Source organism: Aspergillus homomorphus (genome assembly GCF_003184865.1).
Source record: "Aspergillus homomorphus CBS 101889 unplaced genomic scaffold BO97scaffold_1, whole genome shotgun sequence".
NCBI lineage: Eukaryota > Fungi > Ascomycota > Eurotiomycetes > Eurotiales > Aspergillaceae > Aspergillus > Aspergillus homomorphus.
In genome coordinates, this window is record NW_020291887.1 from 1,624,655 (window position 1) to 1,639,304 (window position 14,650).

The following is a 14,650-nucleotide window of genomic DNA, read 5'->3' on the forward strand; positions in this document are numbered from 1 at the left end:
GGGGGGAGATGCACACCCACCTTTTTTCAGGTTAATAGTGTGTAGCTATCACATGGGAAAAGATTGCTTGAATAGCTGGGTAGCTCTGTGTGCATTATCCGACTTGCGGGACACAATCACGTAATCGATCTTCCTTTGATCATCACCAGAGTCTATTGTTACCCGTATGAATGGAGGTGTGGGGGAGAAACAGGAGAAGAGGAAGGAAGAGGAAGGGGGTGGAGTGTGGATGATGGGGGCTCGTTTTTCCCCTTTACCAACAATAACAACAACAATGTCTATCTTATCGTGGACTCTCTCATCCATCCCCAGAGTCTGGAGGGTCATCCGCGATAGCCGGTTTTACGTAGCAGGGAGAAGGGAAGAGTGCCAGATTGCCCGCCGTGTAAGTAGTGAGAGCATTACCATACGAAAAGGTGCTTACCTTACCTCTTACCAACCGTTCAACCGGGCACGCACTTCTCCAGGCCACACAGCCACTTCTGCAGTTCCAGTTTCTACTCCGTAATCTCTAATCGACTCTAGTCCGCCCCACACTCTTTTTCTCTCCTTTTTTTTATATATTCTTTTTTTCTTACTCTTTTCGTACCCTTTCCTGTTCTGAGTGTTTCCCTTCCCAGTTGGTCATAGTGGGATTTCTTTTCTCTAACACACCGTGCGTGGTCCGAAAACCAGACGGCAGAATCCCCGAAATAGGCAACATATGGGAGTCTGGAGGGCTAGTTTACTGCTGGAGTACGATAGACGAATACTGAAGAACATTGCTCATGGCAGTGAGACGGTCAGTAAGTCCATTGTGTTGAAATGCTATTCGCCCGATATGCAAAAGAAAAAGCAAAGTCAAACAGGTGTATCTCTGTCCCATCAGGTTGGTAGAGTGACCGGTTGAATTCCCTTTGAGGACAGCAGCCGATCAGGTTTGGTGGGAGAGCACGTTCTTATTTCCCTTTTCATCCATTGTCTCCAGAGCCTGCTTTTTTTGCCCCCCCGATATTTATCCCCACACAATGTACTTTTTTTTTTTTTTACTCTAACCATTTTCTTTTTATTCCACTTCGCCATTTTTTTTTCCCCTTCTTGTCCTCCGATTCCGATAAACCCACCCCTCTACGACTCTCCCTTCCCTCCTCCCCTCCCCCGAGCTCCGTTTCTTTCTTCTTCCCCTCCATTCCTCCTTCCTACTCTCCCGATTCTCCTTTCTTATATCACCTCCTCCCCAGATCCCTTTCTCCAGATTTCTGTCTCTTTCCCCTCTTCTTTGAGACTTATCATTCAACTTCGCCTCTCTCGGTTCGCTATTCCCAATCTCCGGGGTCCATTTCCGATTCCGATCTGCCACCATACTATCTATCATCATAGTCATCCACCAGCACTCCTCAACCCCATCACCACCACATTCCGCATCCCTGCCATTGAAAGACGATCACACCGTCCAGAACTGTCTTGAGTCGGATCAGCTCACGCTTATCAATTTTCTACCTACTTCGCGCCCTGTCGCGTCACAAGGACTGGATCATTCCTTGCGACCTTCCCTCCTCTGCTTTTCTTGGCAACGCTAGGCCTAGGTGGTTTATACTAGCGGGTGGTGATCGACTCGCCGATATAAGCTCTATAACCCCCCCCCCCCCCCCCTGGTCGCGACATACGGCCTATCGCCTCGGCTCCTCATCCCTGTCGCACGCGGCTTCAAATCCCGGCTCCAGTCCTACTTCTCACTACTCTCTCCGGTATCAAAGACAAGTTTCACATGCCGCCACCGGCCTCTTCAGTGGATTTTTCCAACCTGCTCAATCCTCAGAGCAGCGCGACTGAGTCTGCTCCGTCCTCTCCCGCCACTCCTGTGGATAGCTCCAAGGGCCCTTCCACTCCGTCCAGCGCTCAATCAACCTCGACGATGGCTTCGTCCGTGAGTCTTCTTCCCCCTCTGATGAAGGGTAGCCGTCCTGCGACCGAAGAAGTGCGCCAAGATCTCCCCCGGCCTTATAAGTGTCCTCTCTGTGATCGCGCCTTCCACCGTCTGGAGCACCAGACGAGACATATCCGCACCCACACGGGTGAGAAGCCCCATGCGTGTCAGTTCCCTGGCTGCACTAAGCGATTCAGTCGCTCCGACGAACTCACACGCCACTCGCGCATTCACAACAACCCGAACTCGAGGCGCAGCAACAAGGCTCAGCACCTGGCTGCGGCTGCCGCTGCCGCAGCTGGCCAGGACAATGCGATGCCCAACAGTGCAGGGGCCCTGATGCCCCCTCCCAGCAAGCCCATGACTCGCTCTGCGCCCGTGTCGCAAGTTGGCTCTCCCGACATTTCCCCCCCTCACTCTTTCTCCAACTATGCCAACCACATGCGCTCTAACTTGGGGCCCTATGCCCGCAACACCGAGCGGGCATCATCCGGCATGGATATCAACCTCCTCGCTACGGCCGCCTCTCAGGTGGAGCGCGACGATCACTTCAGTTTCCACGCGGGGCCCCGTAACCACCACCTATTCAGCAGCTCCCGCCACCACGGAAGCGGTCGCCTACCGTCGCTTTCGGCTTACGCAATCACGCACAACATGAGTCGCTCGCACTCGCACGAAGAAGACGACAGTTATTCGCATCGTGTCAAGCGTTCCAGACCCAACTCGCCCAACTCGACCGCCCCCTCTTCGCCCACCTTCTCGCATGATTCTCTCTCACCTACCCCCGATCACACGCCTTTGGCTACTCCCGCTCACTCTCCGCGGTTGAGACCCCTGGGAGCCAGCGATTTGCACCTTCCATCGATCCGTCACTTGTCGCTACATCACACCCCTGCTCTGGCTCCGATGGAGCCGCAGCCCGAGGGGCCCAGCTACTATAGCCCTAGCCAAAGTCATGGCCCGAGCATCACCGATATCATGTCCAAACCCGATGGAACACAGCGCAAGCTTCCTGTTCCCCAGGTACCGAAAGTGGCAGTCCAGGATATGTTGAATCCTGGCAGTGGGTTTTCCTCGGTCACCTCGTCCACCGCTAACTCGGTTGCCGGCGGTGATCTGGCCGAACGTGCCTTCTAGAATCGACCCCTGCGTCGATCATTTGGGTTTGTAAAATGGGATTCCAAAAAAGCATTATATCTTCATGCGTGCTACGACCGAATAGACTTGTGCATTTACAACGGTTCATGGGCATCATCGGTGTCAGTTGGTTGGGTGGCTTTTCTTTCTATTTCTCTTTTTATTGTTCTGGATTCATGGCTCTTTTACCTTTCTTTGTACTCTTTGCGAGGCGTCACTACCAATAGATGGATGGGATATCTTGTGAATCGTTTTTGTTCCCCCTGATTCTTTTTCTCCACTGTCTGATCTCTTGATCACATTCCCTCCTCCTCTCGGAACATCTCCATCTCCTATCTCGAAACATAACACGGGACCTTCTGTCTGGAAGGACGAAGAACCCCGACTACCATTCTTATTCTTGTTTCCGATTGCTTTACTTCTGTGGTGTCTCTAGACATGGCTTCTTATCTTTCTTCTTCATTTGCTATTGTTACTATAGACCTCGAGCAGGACGAGAGGGAATATACACTATACATCAGCCTTAATTGGAACCATTATTTCCGGCCCACTTAGTGTGTTTCTGTGTACTTCGGTAGGCTTCGTGCTAGTGCGATACAGGCTCTGACGGATTGGCCTAGATGAGAGGTCTGGCCCATGACGGCTGCTCCTGCCGACCGCATGATCCCGGTTCAGGTGAGGTTAAAATCAAGGTATAATATAGTACTGTATACTACGGACCGTGAACGGAGCATGTGCCTGGTTCAGGAAGAGGGGGGTTCAAGTCGGAGATAAGGTATGCGCTCGGGCCCGGGATGAGCAGGAAAACGTATCAAGTTATCACCCAGATAGTGAGTGATGCAATCCATTCTCTTCACCGGCATCCTCAATCAAACATGCACCGGAGCCCACTGCCCCGTGGCCCTGACAAGAATAAGCAAAACAAGCTTGGTCTAACTATTGACTTGTTTGTGATTGTTCATAGTAGAGCCCGGGAGGCTCAGGCCAATCGGTCGTCTCACTGACTTGTCCGACTTCCTCCTTCACCCCCGCTCTCACTTGCCGAAAGGAGCGACAAGTCTACTTACTGCCTATGTTCAAGATGTTGAATCATGCGATAACCTCCGTCGGCTGCTACGAACTATGTTGGGTGTGATGTAAAGAAGAACACTGCTTGAAGGTAAAATGCGTCAAGAAGATTTCCTTTCTCCCTTACTCCTCTTTGCTTCCCAATCTGAAGGTGTGCGCTTCACTTCGGTCGTAACCCCGCCTTGGGCGACCGCGCGCCGCCAACTATATGGCCGCGTTCCAACCTGACAGACTGCGTGTTCTTTGCGCTCTTGTCCTTGTCCAAGAAAAGACTTAACAAACATGTGGCGAACACAGGACTGTTTGTCGACCTCTTCTATCAGAATAGGATAGCATCTCCAGCGTTCCGTTCCGGAGCGTTTCACGCGCGCAGAGTCGGTGGCCGCTGAAGAGGCCCTGTTCCTGCTTGCTAGGCCATCCAGATCCTACTCTCATATTCGTGCTTCAAAGCACCGGAAATAAGGACCGAAAGTGCCTTCCGTTGAGAACGAACGAGACGTACTCCAGCAATTATGTCGGCCGTTCCGTCCTTATTAAATGATACCGCATCTTGCTCGGCGTCCTCCGACATGTCGCTTAACACGAGATGGGCATCGGACATCGCTGGCCATGCGCTCTTAGAAGATGACGGGACAGGGGCTCTCGTTGTGCCGGCTCGCGATGACCTTGGAGGAGGTCACCACTACCTCTACAGCTGCCTGTTCCACATCCTCGACTGCCACACCGCTTTCGACAATGCGCAAGACTGGCGAACGCACCTCCTCAGTCACTTTCGCACTCATGCCCCTCCCCCGACGGTCCGCTGCCCCTTGTGCCCCGGGGAAAGGTTCCACGACACCGCTGAGCTGGGAGCCTGGGACGCCATGCTCGACCACGTGGATACGGCCCACTATCAGCAGGGCCAGTCCCTCGCCGGCAGCCGACCCGACTTCGAGCTGATGCAGTACCTCTACGGACTGCGCATCATCAGCGTCGACCAGTTCAAAGTCATGCAGCTGCCGCCGCCGCCATCGAGTCCGGCTTACCATCAGTCGCACGACTCGGTCCGGGCAAATATCGGCTCGTCGGACGAGCCCTACTGCGCGCCGTATAGTCGACGACGAGAAGAACGAATGCGGGACCAGCATCGAGGGGTTAGTGTGGTTTGAATTTCGATGCGGAGCAGTGGGTTGGTTGATAATGCGACTGACTGGCGAAAACATGATCATGGTCTTCTCTTTTTATGTGATCTTCTTGGCAGGTCTACACGGTTATTGCTTTTCTTGTCGGCCTTTCATCCATACTCTTTCTTGGCTATCTCCGTCATATTTTATTTGCTGTGCCTTGTGGTCTTTCGATACAAGGGGTTTTCGGACAGTTCATTGAAGGCTGAACGAAATGCTGATTAGTCACGGTGTATCCTTTGTAGGGCAGAATGCCACTGGACTTGACCTACGCAATCTGGGCTCTTGGCAGTAGTCAGCAATGTCCAAATGCGAATAAGTTGTCACGTCGTGCGCAAACATCTGACATGGATCGCCTATGATGTAGGTGCATGTACTTACTGCTATTGCTCGAACGAATGTGAATCGACGACGCAGGCTGGCCACATACAGGGCAGGAAGAGCCCGCTCATGCTCTTGAGTCTGTATGAACTTGACTTTCTTACTGCCGAGTAGACAGTGGCGTCTGAGTTCTTTGCTAAATGTGCTGAATTAATGCGACGATGTATTGGCCAAGCTCGATACCTGTATACTTCAGGATGGAATGACGACTGCATCAGGAACAAACAGAGCAAACATCTCCGTTCCGCTCGCACCAACAACTTCGCCGATACGGCGCCGCATGCTCTCCAACCCACCCCAACGGCCCCGACACTAGATATAGCTATTCTCGCGCAGAATGAGAGCTTCATAGCCCGATTCTCTGAGTTTTTTTTACAACGAAAATTGACTCCCAAATCGCGCCCAGATCCCCGAAGTCGAGTCCCCCGCGCAATCGACGGCCCTCATCGACAAATATCTACCCAGATTCCACCCCCATCGCTCCACCCCCACCCCTCCCTCATATCATTTCAGAGAAAAACCCAAATCATGGAACGCCTCTCGATCAACGAACCCCCCGCCGGCGCCCCTCAAGGCAATGCGCCGCAGGGCTTCCCTCCGCAGAACAACAACACCCTCGGACCCATGACGCATGGGCCCCCGCAGTTGCCGCCGCAGATGTTCACCACCGCCGCTCAGCTGTTGGACTTGACCGATAGTATGTGATTGCGCTTCCGCGCGGTGACTCGCATTGGAGCGGGTGGGGGCGTTGGTGTACAGGGAACTGACAATCGGGCAGAGAAACTTGTTTTGGTCTTGCGTGACGGTCGGAAATTGATTGGTGTGTTGAGAAGTTGGGATCAGTTCGGTATGCCCGCCCCTCTGATGTTCTCTTTGGGGCAGCAATTGGCCCGGGATGAACTTGCTCGTTGCATATGGGATGATCTAACGGCGTTTTGAATTTCTCTTTTTTTGCAGCAAACCTCGTGCTGCAAGATACTATCGAGCGACTCTACTCCGGAAATCTTTATGCTGATATCCCGCGCGGGATATTCCTTGTCCGCGGCGAGAATGTGTTGCTCCTTGGGGAAATTGTACGGCGCTCTTCCATGCTCTATGCTTTGTTTTCTGCTCGGGTGGATGTTTCTCTTTTCTGGATGTGATAGCTAATTAGGGGTCGATCGCCGCAGGACCTGGACAAGGAAGACGACGTGCCCCCTCACCTCCAACGAGCGTCGTTCCAGGAAGTCTTTGAACTCAAGAAGCAAGAGGAGACCAAGCGCAAATCTAATGACAAGAAGCGCCACGGCAAGTTACAAACCCTGGGATTCGAGCCGGAGCACAGCGGGGAGATCTTGTTCTAGAATGCCGCAGGCCCTACCATTCCATCGCGTTCCACCGGGTAACGGTCTGCGTTCGCCATGATGGCCACCGCTAGACATGAGAGCAGAGGCATAGGTTCAATTCGAAAGGGCGGAACGGAGGCTCAGTCACCGGTAAGCTTGTGGTCTATCGAGACCCCGGTTGCCCTCCAGGGACCGTCGCAGGAGCCAGGTCGCTGGTCGTCGATCTCAGATATCGACGGCGATGTAACCTGGAACTGTAATAAAAGCAGAAGTGGCGGTGGCTCTGCGAAGGGCTATGAGAACTAGTGGTGCTCCAATCGAGCGAGATTTCCATGAATTCGAGGATTATATGGCTGAATGGTGGACGATGTGCGGACTAGACCGGACGAGAGCAGAGTTTTATCGTTCTCTGATTCCGGTCGACCAGCGTGGATGATGGTCATGTTTTGACGAGTCTCATGTCTTATTATAACTTCTATCAAATCTCATTTTCTTTTCCTTTTCCTTTTCTCTTGCCATTTTGACATCTATTTGCTCGAATTGTAGAACGGATTGTGGCGGTGGCTACGACGACAGGTCAGGACTGTAGACGCGATCTATGTGATCAATGGAGATACCGAGACTCAACACTGCTATAGAAAAGGTCATCATTGGTACAAGAAGACCGACCTGGTCGCTCTCCTCTCCGCTGGGAATTTGTTATCGCGCTCTATCGATAAACGGCGCCAAGAAATCGCCCGTACCTTTTTTTCACCTTTCCAAAGATCCCGCCGGACCACAAAAAAAATCTCCGCATCCACCGACTTCTTTCAACCCTCCCTCTCTCTCCAATCCAACCAGATCCTCTGACCGTCTTCTCAACTGCCTGTCGGTCGATCGTTTCACCATGGCGACCCTGGCGGAGAAGCTGGAGAAGATCAAGTCTCCCAAGCTGCAGAATCAGCAACATGTAAGTCCCCGTCAAATTCTCGTCTCTCCGCTTCACAATCTGGAGATACTTCAATCCCCCCCCTCTCCCCCGCGACAACGCTGTTAACAACTATTCTTCCTAGACGGCCGTGGTGCTTTCCGCAGTCGAAGACACACTCCGCGATCAGAAGGCCGATTTCTCTTCCACAGCTTACTTTGCCGCGCTGTTGGCGCTACTGGGCCAGTCCATCTCCGCTACCCAAGGCATTGTTAACAAGGACCTCGCTACTTCCGTCGTGTATCTACTCGACATCACCACCGCATACGTCCCCGCTTCGATCCTTCGCGCCAAGTTCTCCCACATCCTGACCAGTCTTGCGCCTGCTCTCTCCTTGCCCGAAGTCGAAGCCCCCCTCCTCCGTCCGTCGATCGGCTGTCTGGAGTCGCTCCTCGTTGCCCAAGATGTCGCGGCCTGGCAACTCCCCCACACTCAGATCAGTCCTCGTCGGGCCATGGCTGGCCTGTTGAGCCTGTCGGTCGATCACCGCCCCAAGGTCCGGAGGCGTGCTCAGGATGCTTTGATCAAGGTTCTCAAGAATCCCCCGCCCAGCCCCTCTCTGGATCACCCGGCTGCCGACATGTGTGCAGAGACTGCCATGCGCACCCTGGGCGATAGCATCGCGGCGGCCGCAAAGTCGAAGCGCGGTCGCAACGACCCCCAGAACCGGGACAGCCACGACCCGCTGGTCATCCACTCCCTGCAACTCGTCAAGACGATTGCCGTCGCTTCGGGCGGCTGGCCGAGCAAGAAGATCGAGCCGCTGTGCGAGCTCTTGATGAACGCCTCCCGGTCGACCAACGAGTATATTACGATGGGCGCTTTTGAGGTCTTCGAGGTCATCTTCTCCAGCATGGCCAACGACTTCTCGTCCTCGAAGCTTCCCCGCCTTTTGGAGGCGATCACCGATCTCAAACCCGCACAGAACGATTCGCAGTTGCTGCCTCCCTGGATTGCTGTCTTGTCGCGCGGCTACGATGTGTCCGCTCAGACGAGCCCCGAGGATACCTTCGAGAAGCTCCCTGCCTTGTTCAACATGATCTCCGGCTACCTCGCTTCTCCCTCGCGCAACATCCGCGTGTCCGCATCCGAGTGCTTGGTCTCTTTCCTTGCCAACTGTATCCCCAAGAACGTTATCATTGAGCCCTCCGTTTACGATGAGAAGACGCTCGAGAAGCTGGCTAAGGCCGCTATGGATCTTCTTTCTGTGAAGTATCAGGCCGCCTGGGCGGAAGTGTTCAACGTTTGCGCCGCCATGTTCGACAGCTTCAAGTGGCGCTCGAGCCCCTTCCTTGATGACATTGTCAAGACGATTGGCGAGCTCCGTAGCAACGAGTCTTTCCACGGAAAGAAGGAGGCGGACAATGTCCTGGGCAGTGCTATCGAGGCCATGGGTCCTGCTGCGGTTCTCGAGATCCTGCCTTTGAACATCATCGTCCAGAAGCCCGGTCAACCCGGTCGTGTCTGGTTCCTCCCCGTCCTTCGCGACAACGTCACCAACACTAACCTCGCCCACTTCCGCTCCGAATTCGTTCCTCTGAGTGAAGCTCTTTACCAGAAGGTCATGGCTTACAGCTCCGCTGAGAAGGATGTGGAGGTGAAGATCTTCGAGACCCTTGTCCAGCAAACTTGGGCCATCCTTCCGGGTTACTGTGAGCTTCCTCTGGATCTGATCGAGTCGTTCGACCAGAGCTTCGCAGAGCTGCTGTCCAACGTTCTTTACAAGCAAACGGAACTGCGCGTCGATATCTGTCGCGGTCTGCAGAACCTGGTGGAGTCTAACCAGGCTATTCTCTCCCTCGAAGAGGAGGGCGATGACTTGATTCTGCAGCGCAGAATCACCAAGGAAGCGGCTGCCAAGAACATTGCTCATTTGGCCGGGTTCGCCAGCAACTTGTTGGCAGTTTTGTTTAACGTGTACAGCCAGACTCTTCCCCACTATAGAGGTTTCATTCTTCAGTGCATTAACGCTTACCTGAGCATTACGCCTGAGAAGGTAGGATAATCGCGTCTCGATCGGATTTCGACTATGTTACTGACAACTTTGTAGGAGCTCAACGAGACGTTCGAGCGTGTCGCTTCTATGCTCGAATCCTCTGTGGTTTCTGAGCAGGAAGAAGCCAAGCAAGGCAACCAGCAGGCCAGCTCTGGCAACAAGATGCCCCCTACCTCGCACACGCTGATCGACCTAGTGATTGCTATGTCCATCTACCTGCCCCGTTCCAGCTTTGCCAGCTTGTTCGCCATGGCTGCAGCCATCCTCAACGGACAGACCGGAGACCAGCAGCTAATCAAGAAGGCTTACAAGCTCATCCCTCGTCTGGCTACGACCGATGGTGGTCAGGCCGCGCTTCAAGAACGGAGTGCTGAGCTCCAGACTCTTATCTTGTCTTCTGCCGACAAGACCCCTTCGTCTGCGCGCCGCGACCGCATGTTGGCTGTCCACGAGCTCATCACCTACCTGCCGACTTCTGACTTGCACTTCATTCCCGCCGTCCTCTCCGAGGTGGTCCTGGGCTGCAAAGAGAGCAACGAGAAAACTCGAACTGCATCCTTCGACCTGCTCGTTCACCTCGCAAAGAGGACCATTGACTCCGAACGTAACCCCCCCGGCACCGTGATCCGCAACTCCCTTGTGCCTCACATGCCCGACAACGCTCCCGATGCTCCGGCCACCATTGAGGAGTTCTTCACCATGGTTTCTGCTGGTCTGGCCGGTAGCTCGCCACACATGGTTGCCGCGTCTGTCACGGCTCTTTCCCGCCTGTTCTTCGACTTCCACACTCAGCTCCAAGCCGCCGTGAGCACCGATCTCGTACAGACCGTGGAGCTCTTCCTCACCAGCAACAACCGCGAGATCGTCCGGTCCGTCCTCGGATTCGTCAAGGTCGCGGTTGTGGTCCTCCCTGATGAGGATCTCCGTGCGCGTCTGAGCAACCTGGTTCCCAACCTCATGGTCTGGAGCAAGGAACACAAGGGCCGCCTCCGCAGCAAGGTCAAGGGCATCCTTGACCGCCTGATTCGCCGCTTCGGCGCCGCTCCCATCGAGGAGCTCGTCGGCGAGGCCGACCGCAAGCTGGTGGTCAACATCCGGAAGCTGCGCGAGCGCCGCAAGAAGAAGAGAAAGGAAGGTGAGCAAGGCGACGAGGACGAGGACGAGGAGGACAACGGTGGCGCTGCCGGTGGAGCGGATAACGGCAAGGGTGGCCGCACCTACAGCAACGCCTTCGACAAGGCCGTGTACGACTCGGACTTCTCGGACTCGGACGACGACGCCAGTGAGATCGATGTCGACGAGGAAGGCGGCACGCACGCGCGTGGTCGCCGCGGCGGCAACAACAACAACAGCCGCAAATCCAAGCAGAGCGAGCAGTACATCCGCGAGCAGTCCCCCGAGGACAACCCGCTTGATTTGCTGGCGCCCGACGCCCTGGCCAGCATCTCCACCACGAAACCCAGCGTGCGCTTCCTCAACACGGGCCCCGGCTCTCGCAAGAAGCGCAACGCCAAGTTCGGCCCCGATGGCCGTCTCCTCCTGGGTGACGACAACGACGGGGACGTCTCGACCGCCCTGGACGACAACACCAACAACGGCGGCGACAGCGGCATCAACGCCTACGTCCAGGCCGTCAGCGGACCCGACGCCGTCCGCCGCGGCCAACGCGGCAAGCTCAGGATGGCGCAGTCTTTCAAGAAGAAGTCTGATGGTGGCGACGAAATGGACCTCGACGAGGATGACACGGCTGCCGTGGCTGCCGCGACCAGCTCGCGGCCCGGTCCCGGCCGCCGCGGTCTCGGTGTCCCCAAATCACACGGCCCCAGCGGCGGTGGCCGCATTGAGAAGCGTCGGGATGGTCGCGGTGGTAGATCTGGTGGGCGCGGCGGTGGCTTCCGCGGTGGTGATGGTGGTCGCGGCGGTGGCTTCCGCGGTGGTGGTCGCGGTGGTGGCTTCCGCGGTGGTGGTGGTGGTGGTGGTGGTGGTGGTGGTGGTGGTGGTCGCGGCGGTGGCTTCCGCGGCGGTGGTGGTGGTGGTGGCGGTCGAGGCGGAGGTGGCTTCCGTGGGAACAGAAGATGAAGACGGGGGTGGAACTAGAGGGGGAAAAAAGTCCGATATGAATCAGGACCTTTGATGAAATGATTGCTTATTGATTATCCTATCTATATTCTGATATGCATTTACAACACCACATAACAAGTTCATCATCAAACAAAAGCATGTTCCATTTCTTTTTTTTTTTGGGAGGGGTTGTTCCCGTGAGATCGGAGTCATTGTGACAGATTGTGTCTAGGCCAATGATTCAAAATGTCTCTTTTTGATATTGCCCTTGCCCTTGTCTTTCCTTTGAGTTCTTGTTTTTCTTATGCGCAGGTATCTTATATACCCTTACCTTTTATTCATCTATTTGCTGTACTGTGATGTATGTGTTATAGTCCTATCGTGTATATGGCTCCCAATCTGGATTTCTTTCCATATTGATCAATCCGAGGTATAGATCGCTTCGAGATATTACCTATCTATCTATGTAGGGAGTAAAGGACAGGGAATACCCAGCGATAGCCATCCCTGATCAAACCCGGAGCCATCCATCCATCCATCCATCCATCCACCTACCTACCTACCTATAATGCTGTCTCTCTCTCTCTCTCTCTCTCTCTCTCTCGCGCGCGCGCGCGCGGTTTGGTTATACAGCTGGCGGCGTGAGTGGGTATAACTTTCTAGATAGTGGCGGGTGGTGGGTGGGTGGTGCCCCACGTCAGATCTGATCGCCGGTCTGAGGAGGGACAGATCAATCTAGCTTATTTCATCTGAATGTACGGATCTCTGACCTAGTCAAGAAGAACTTAGGATGATGATATGTTAACGAGAATCTCGGTTTAGTTATAGGTGGGTGCTCCCGGTGGATTATGTTTGTGTTTGCAGTGGGCGGTGAAGCCTTCCACTGCCAGATTGTTTTGTGGTGCAACAACGGGTTAAAGTTCATCGGGACAAACAATCAAACAAAAAGCAATTATAAAGCAGACGGCCACGGCCACGGCACCCACCTCTGGGGGCTTTCAGTCACAACAGAGTTTGACGCAACTCCTGCCGATTAATATAACTTGAAATCATTTTCTACTTCCATGTGGTGAACGAACACAAATGAATTGATCACCCTCACCAGCAGTGATTGGCTGGCTAGGTAAAATGTATGCGTGTCGATGAAGAGAAACTAACCCTATAAGACCTAAGACCCCAAATAGCGCCTGACACTCCCTCCACAAAATAATCAATCATTCCACATATCCCAAAACGTTGGTATCATGCATGCATCGAAAGAAACAGTCAAGACGAGATGACGCTTGATAGAACAGAGAGAAAAGAGAAAAGAATAAAAAAAAAAAAGAAAAGAAGAAAAGAAGGCAATCTACGAAGTCCCCCTCGAAACCTTAGGAAGACGACTTCCGGGCTTTGCCGAGCCATAAATGCCACCATCTGCTGACTCCGAGGACGGCGGCCCGACCGTCGTCTTTACGCTCCGTACCGTCGGGGTTGCCCATCACCATGGAAAATATCCAGAAGAATGCCGCGATCCAGGCGGGCAGCAGAATGGCAATGGAAAATAAAGGCGACAGTAACAGGACAGAGATCAGTCCGCCGATGGTGTACGATTCTAACGGCTCGTCCAGGGAGGATGCCTCCGGATCGTAGATCTGTTGAGTCGACGCCGACCGCTTTGAGGACCGTCGCAGATACACCAACCGCTCGTGGATGTGCAACTGGGGTACTAACAGGCCGCATAACTGGGCACGGAAAGAGGTGTTTCGCAGGTATCGGATGCAAGAACAGAGGCGGAGCGGCGACACGAGGAGAACGAAGAGAAGGCCGAAGATGGTATACAGGGATGCGACGAAGGAGAAGATGGGGACGGGGATGGAGAGTCGGAACTATGCGAGGGAAAAGCGGTCAGCCAAGGCTTGCGCAACGACGCAGCAAGTCATCAGAGAACACGGCGACGTACCAACATCAGGAGTGCATCGGGCTCTTCCTCCTCGGGGGTGATGTCCTCCACGATCGCTCGTTTATGCACCCGGGTGGCGCCGTTCAAGTGGTTGTCGCCGGACATATACGAGGAATGATCGGTCCAACTGCCCCGGCCACGCCCTTCTTTGCGCACCGCCTCGCTCGTCATCGAAGCCCGGGTTACCAAAGAGCCGTTCTCGAGATACGGCGCCGCGACGGCCGTGTCGGGCCTCATGATGGGTTCCGCAGAGGAAGGGTACCCGGTGTCCACGGACCCTGGGTGCGGGCTGGGGACACTCCGTCGCCGGGAAGGGTGGTGGTGATGATGTTGCGTATGGGAGTCTGAAGGCTGCGGGTGGAGCGTATCGTACCCAGAGTCCCGATCGGATGGAGGGGAGCTCTCCACTCCGTGGAGATGACGCTGGGAGGGCGACAATGGAGGCGAATCCGGAGTAATATGTGCGGCAGGAGGAGCGGCCGGGATAGAGTCCGGGAAATAGGCGGTGATGAGTGGGTTGTCACCCTGATGGTGGGCAGCAGAATGGGACATTTCTGGCGGCCTCATGGTGGGTGGAGTAAAAGGGAAAGGGAAGGGAAAGGAAGGGTGAACAGCAGGTCAGGTTGTTAGGTACCAGTTGGTTGACAGTAAACAAGGGCGCAAATCGAGGTTGGGAAGACCCCCTCAGAAATGCCGCGGCAGCA

At 54.5% G+C, this 14,650-nt stretch overlaps 5 protein-coding genes across 5 annotated transcripts; 4 read left to right on the forward strand and 1 right to left on the reverse strand.

Moving 5' to 3' along the window:
- Nucleotides 1-1,597: 1,597 nt before the first annotated feature.
- BO97DRAFT_12370 (DNA-binding protein creA) lies at nt 1,598-3,298 on the forward strand. The gene has a single exon (XM_025689989.1). It carries the CDS (start codon nt 1,748-1,750, stop codon nt 3,041-3,043), a length of 1,296 nt encoding a protein of 431 aa, XP_025556846.1. The 5' UTR covers nt 1,598-1,747; the 3' UTR covers nt 3,044-3,298.
- Nucleotides 3,299-4,126: 828 nt separating this feature from the next.
- Nucleotides 4,127-5,479, forward strand: BO97DRAFT_402202 (uncharacterized protein). The gene has a single exon (XM_025694440.1). It carries the CDS (start codon nt 4,624-4,626, stop codon nt 5,257-5,259), a length of 636 nt encoding a protein of 211 aa, XP_025556847.1. The 5' UTR covers nt 4,127-4,623; the 3' UTR covers nt 5,260-5,479.
- A 574-nt stretch (nt 5,480-6,053) lies between these two features.
- On the forward strand, nt 6,054-7,459 carry BO97DRAFT_402203 (U6 snRNA-associated Sm-like protein LSm1). Its single transcript, XM_025694441.1, has 4 exons — nt 6,054-6,352; nt 6,434-6,502; nt 6,613-6,728; nt 6,825-7,459. Exons 1-4 carry the CDS (start codon nt 6,184-6,186, stop codon nt 6,996-6,998), a joined length of 528 nt encoding a protein of 175 aa, XP_025556848.1. The 5' UTR covers nt 6,054-6,183; the 3' UTR covers nt 6,999-7,459.
- Nucleotides 7,460-7,805: 346 nt separating this feature from the next.
- On the forward strand, nt 7,806-12,440 carry BO97DRAFT_467180 (mRNA-binding protein RRP12; the record flags this gene model as incomplete). The annotated part of the gene is made up of 4 exons (XM_025699629.1): nt 7,806-7,929; nt 8,033-9,943; nt 9,998-11,876; nt 12,379-12,440. Exons 1-4 carry the CDS (start codon nt 7,867-7,869, stop codon nt 12,438-12,440), a joined length of 3,915 nt encoding a protein of 1,304 aa, XP_025556849.1. The 5' UTR covers nt 7,806-7,866.
- A 934-nt stretch (nt 12,441-13,374) lies between these two features.
- Nucleotides 13,375-14,117, reverse strand: BO97DRAFT_334695 (uncharacterized protein; the record flags this gene model as incomplete). Its single annotated transcript, XM_025691406.1, has 2 exons — nt 13,375-13,872; nt 13,947-14,117. 2 exons carry the CDS (start codon nt 14,115-14,117, stop codon nt 13,375-13,377), a joined length of 669 nt encoding a protein of 222 aa, XP_025556850.1.
- Nucleotides 14,118-14,650: the final 533 nt, after the last annotated feature.

What these genes read in the sequence shown, in the direction of transcription:
- BO97DRAFT_12370 (XM_025689989.1), top strand. Translation starts at nt 1,748, where the DNA reads ATGCCGCCACCGGCCTCTTCAGTGGATTTTTCCAACCTGCTCAATCCT.
- BO97DRAFT_402202 (XM_025694440.1), top strand. Translation starts at nt 4,624, where the DNA reads ATGTCGGCCGTTCCGTCCTTATTAAATGATACCGCATCTTGCTCGGCG.
- BO97DRAFT_402203 (XM_025694441.1), top strand. Translation starts at nt 6,184, where the DNA reads ATGGAACGCCTCTCGATCAACGAACCCCCCGCCGGCGCCCCTCAAGGC. An exon ending in GCTGTTGGACTTGACCGATA is followed by an intron (nt 6,353 to 6,433) that starts GTATGTGATTGC and finishes ACAATCGGGCAG; the next exon opens with AGAAACTTGTTTTGGTCTTG. An exon ending in GAGAAGTTGGGATCAGTTCG is followed by an intron (nt 6,503 to 6,612) that starts GTATGCCCGCCC and finishes CTTTTTTTGCAG; the next exon opens with CAAACCTCGTGCTGCAAGAT.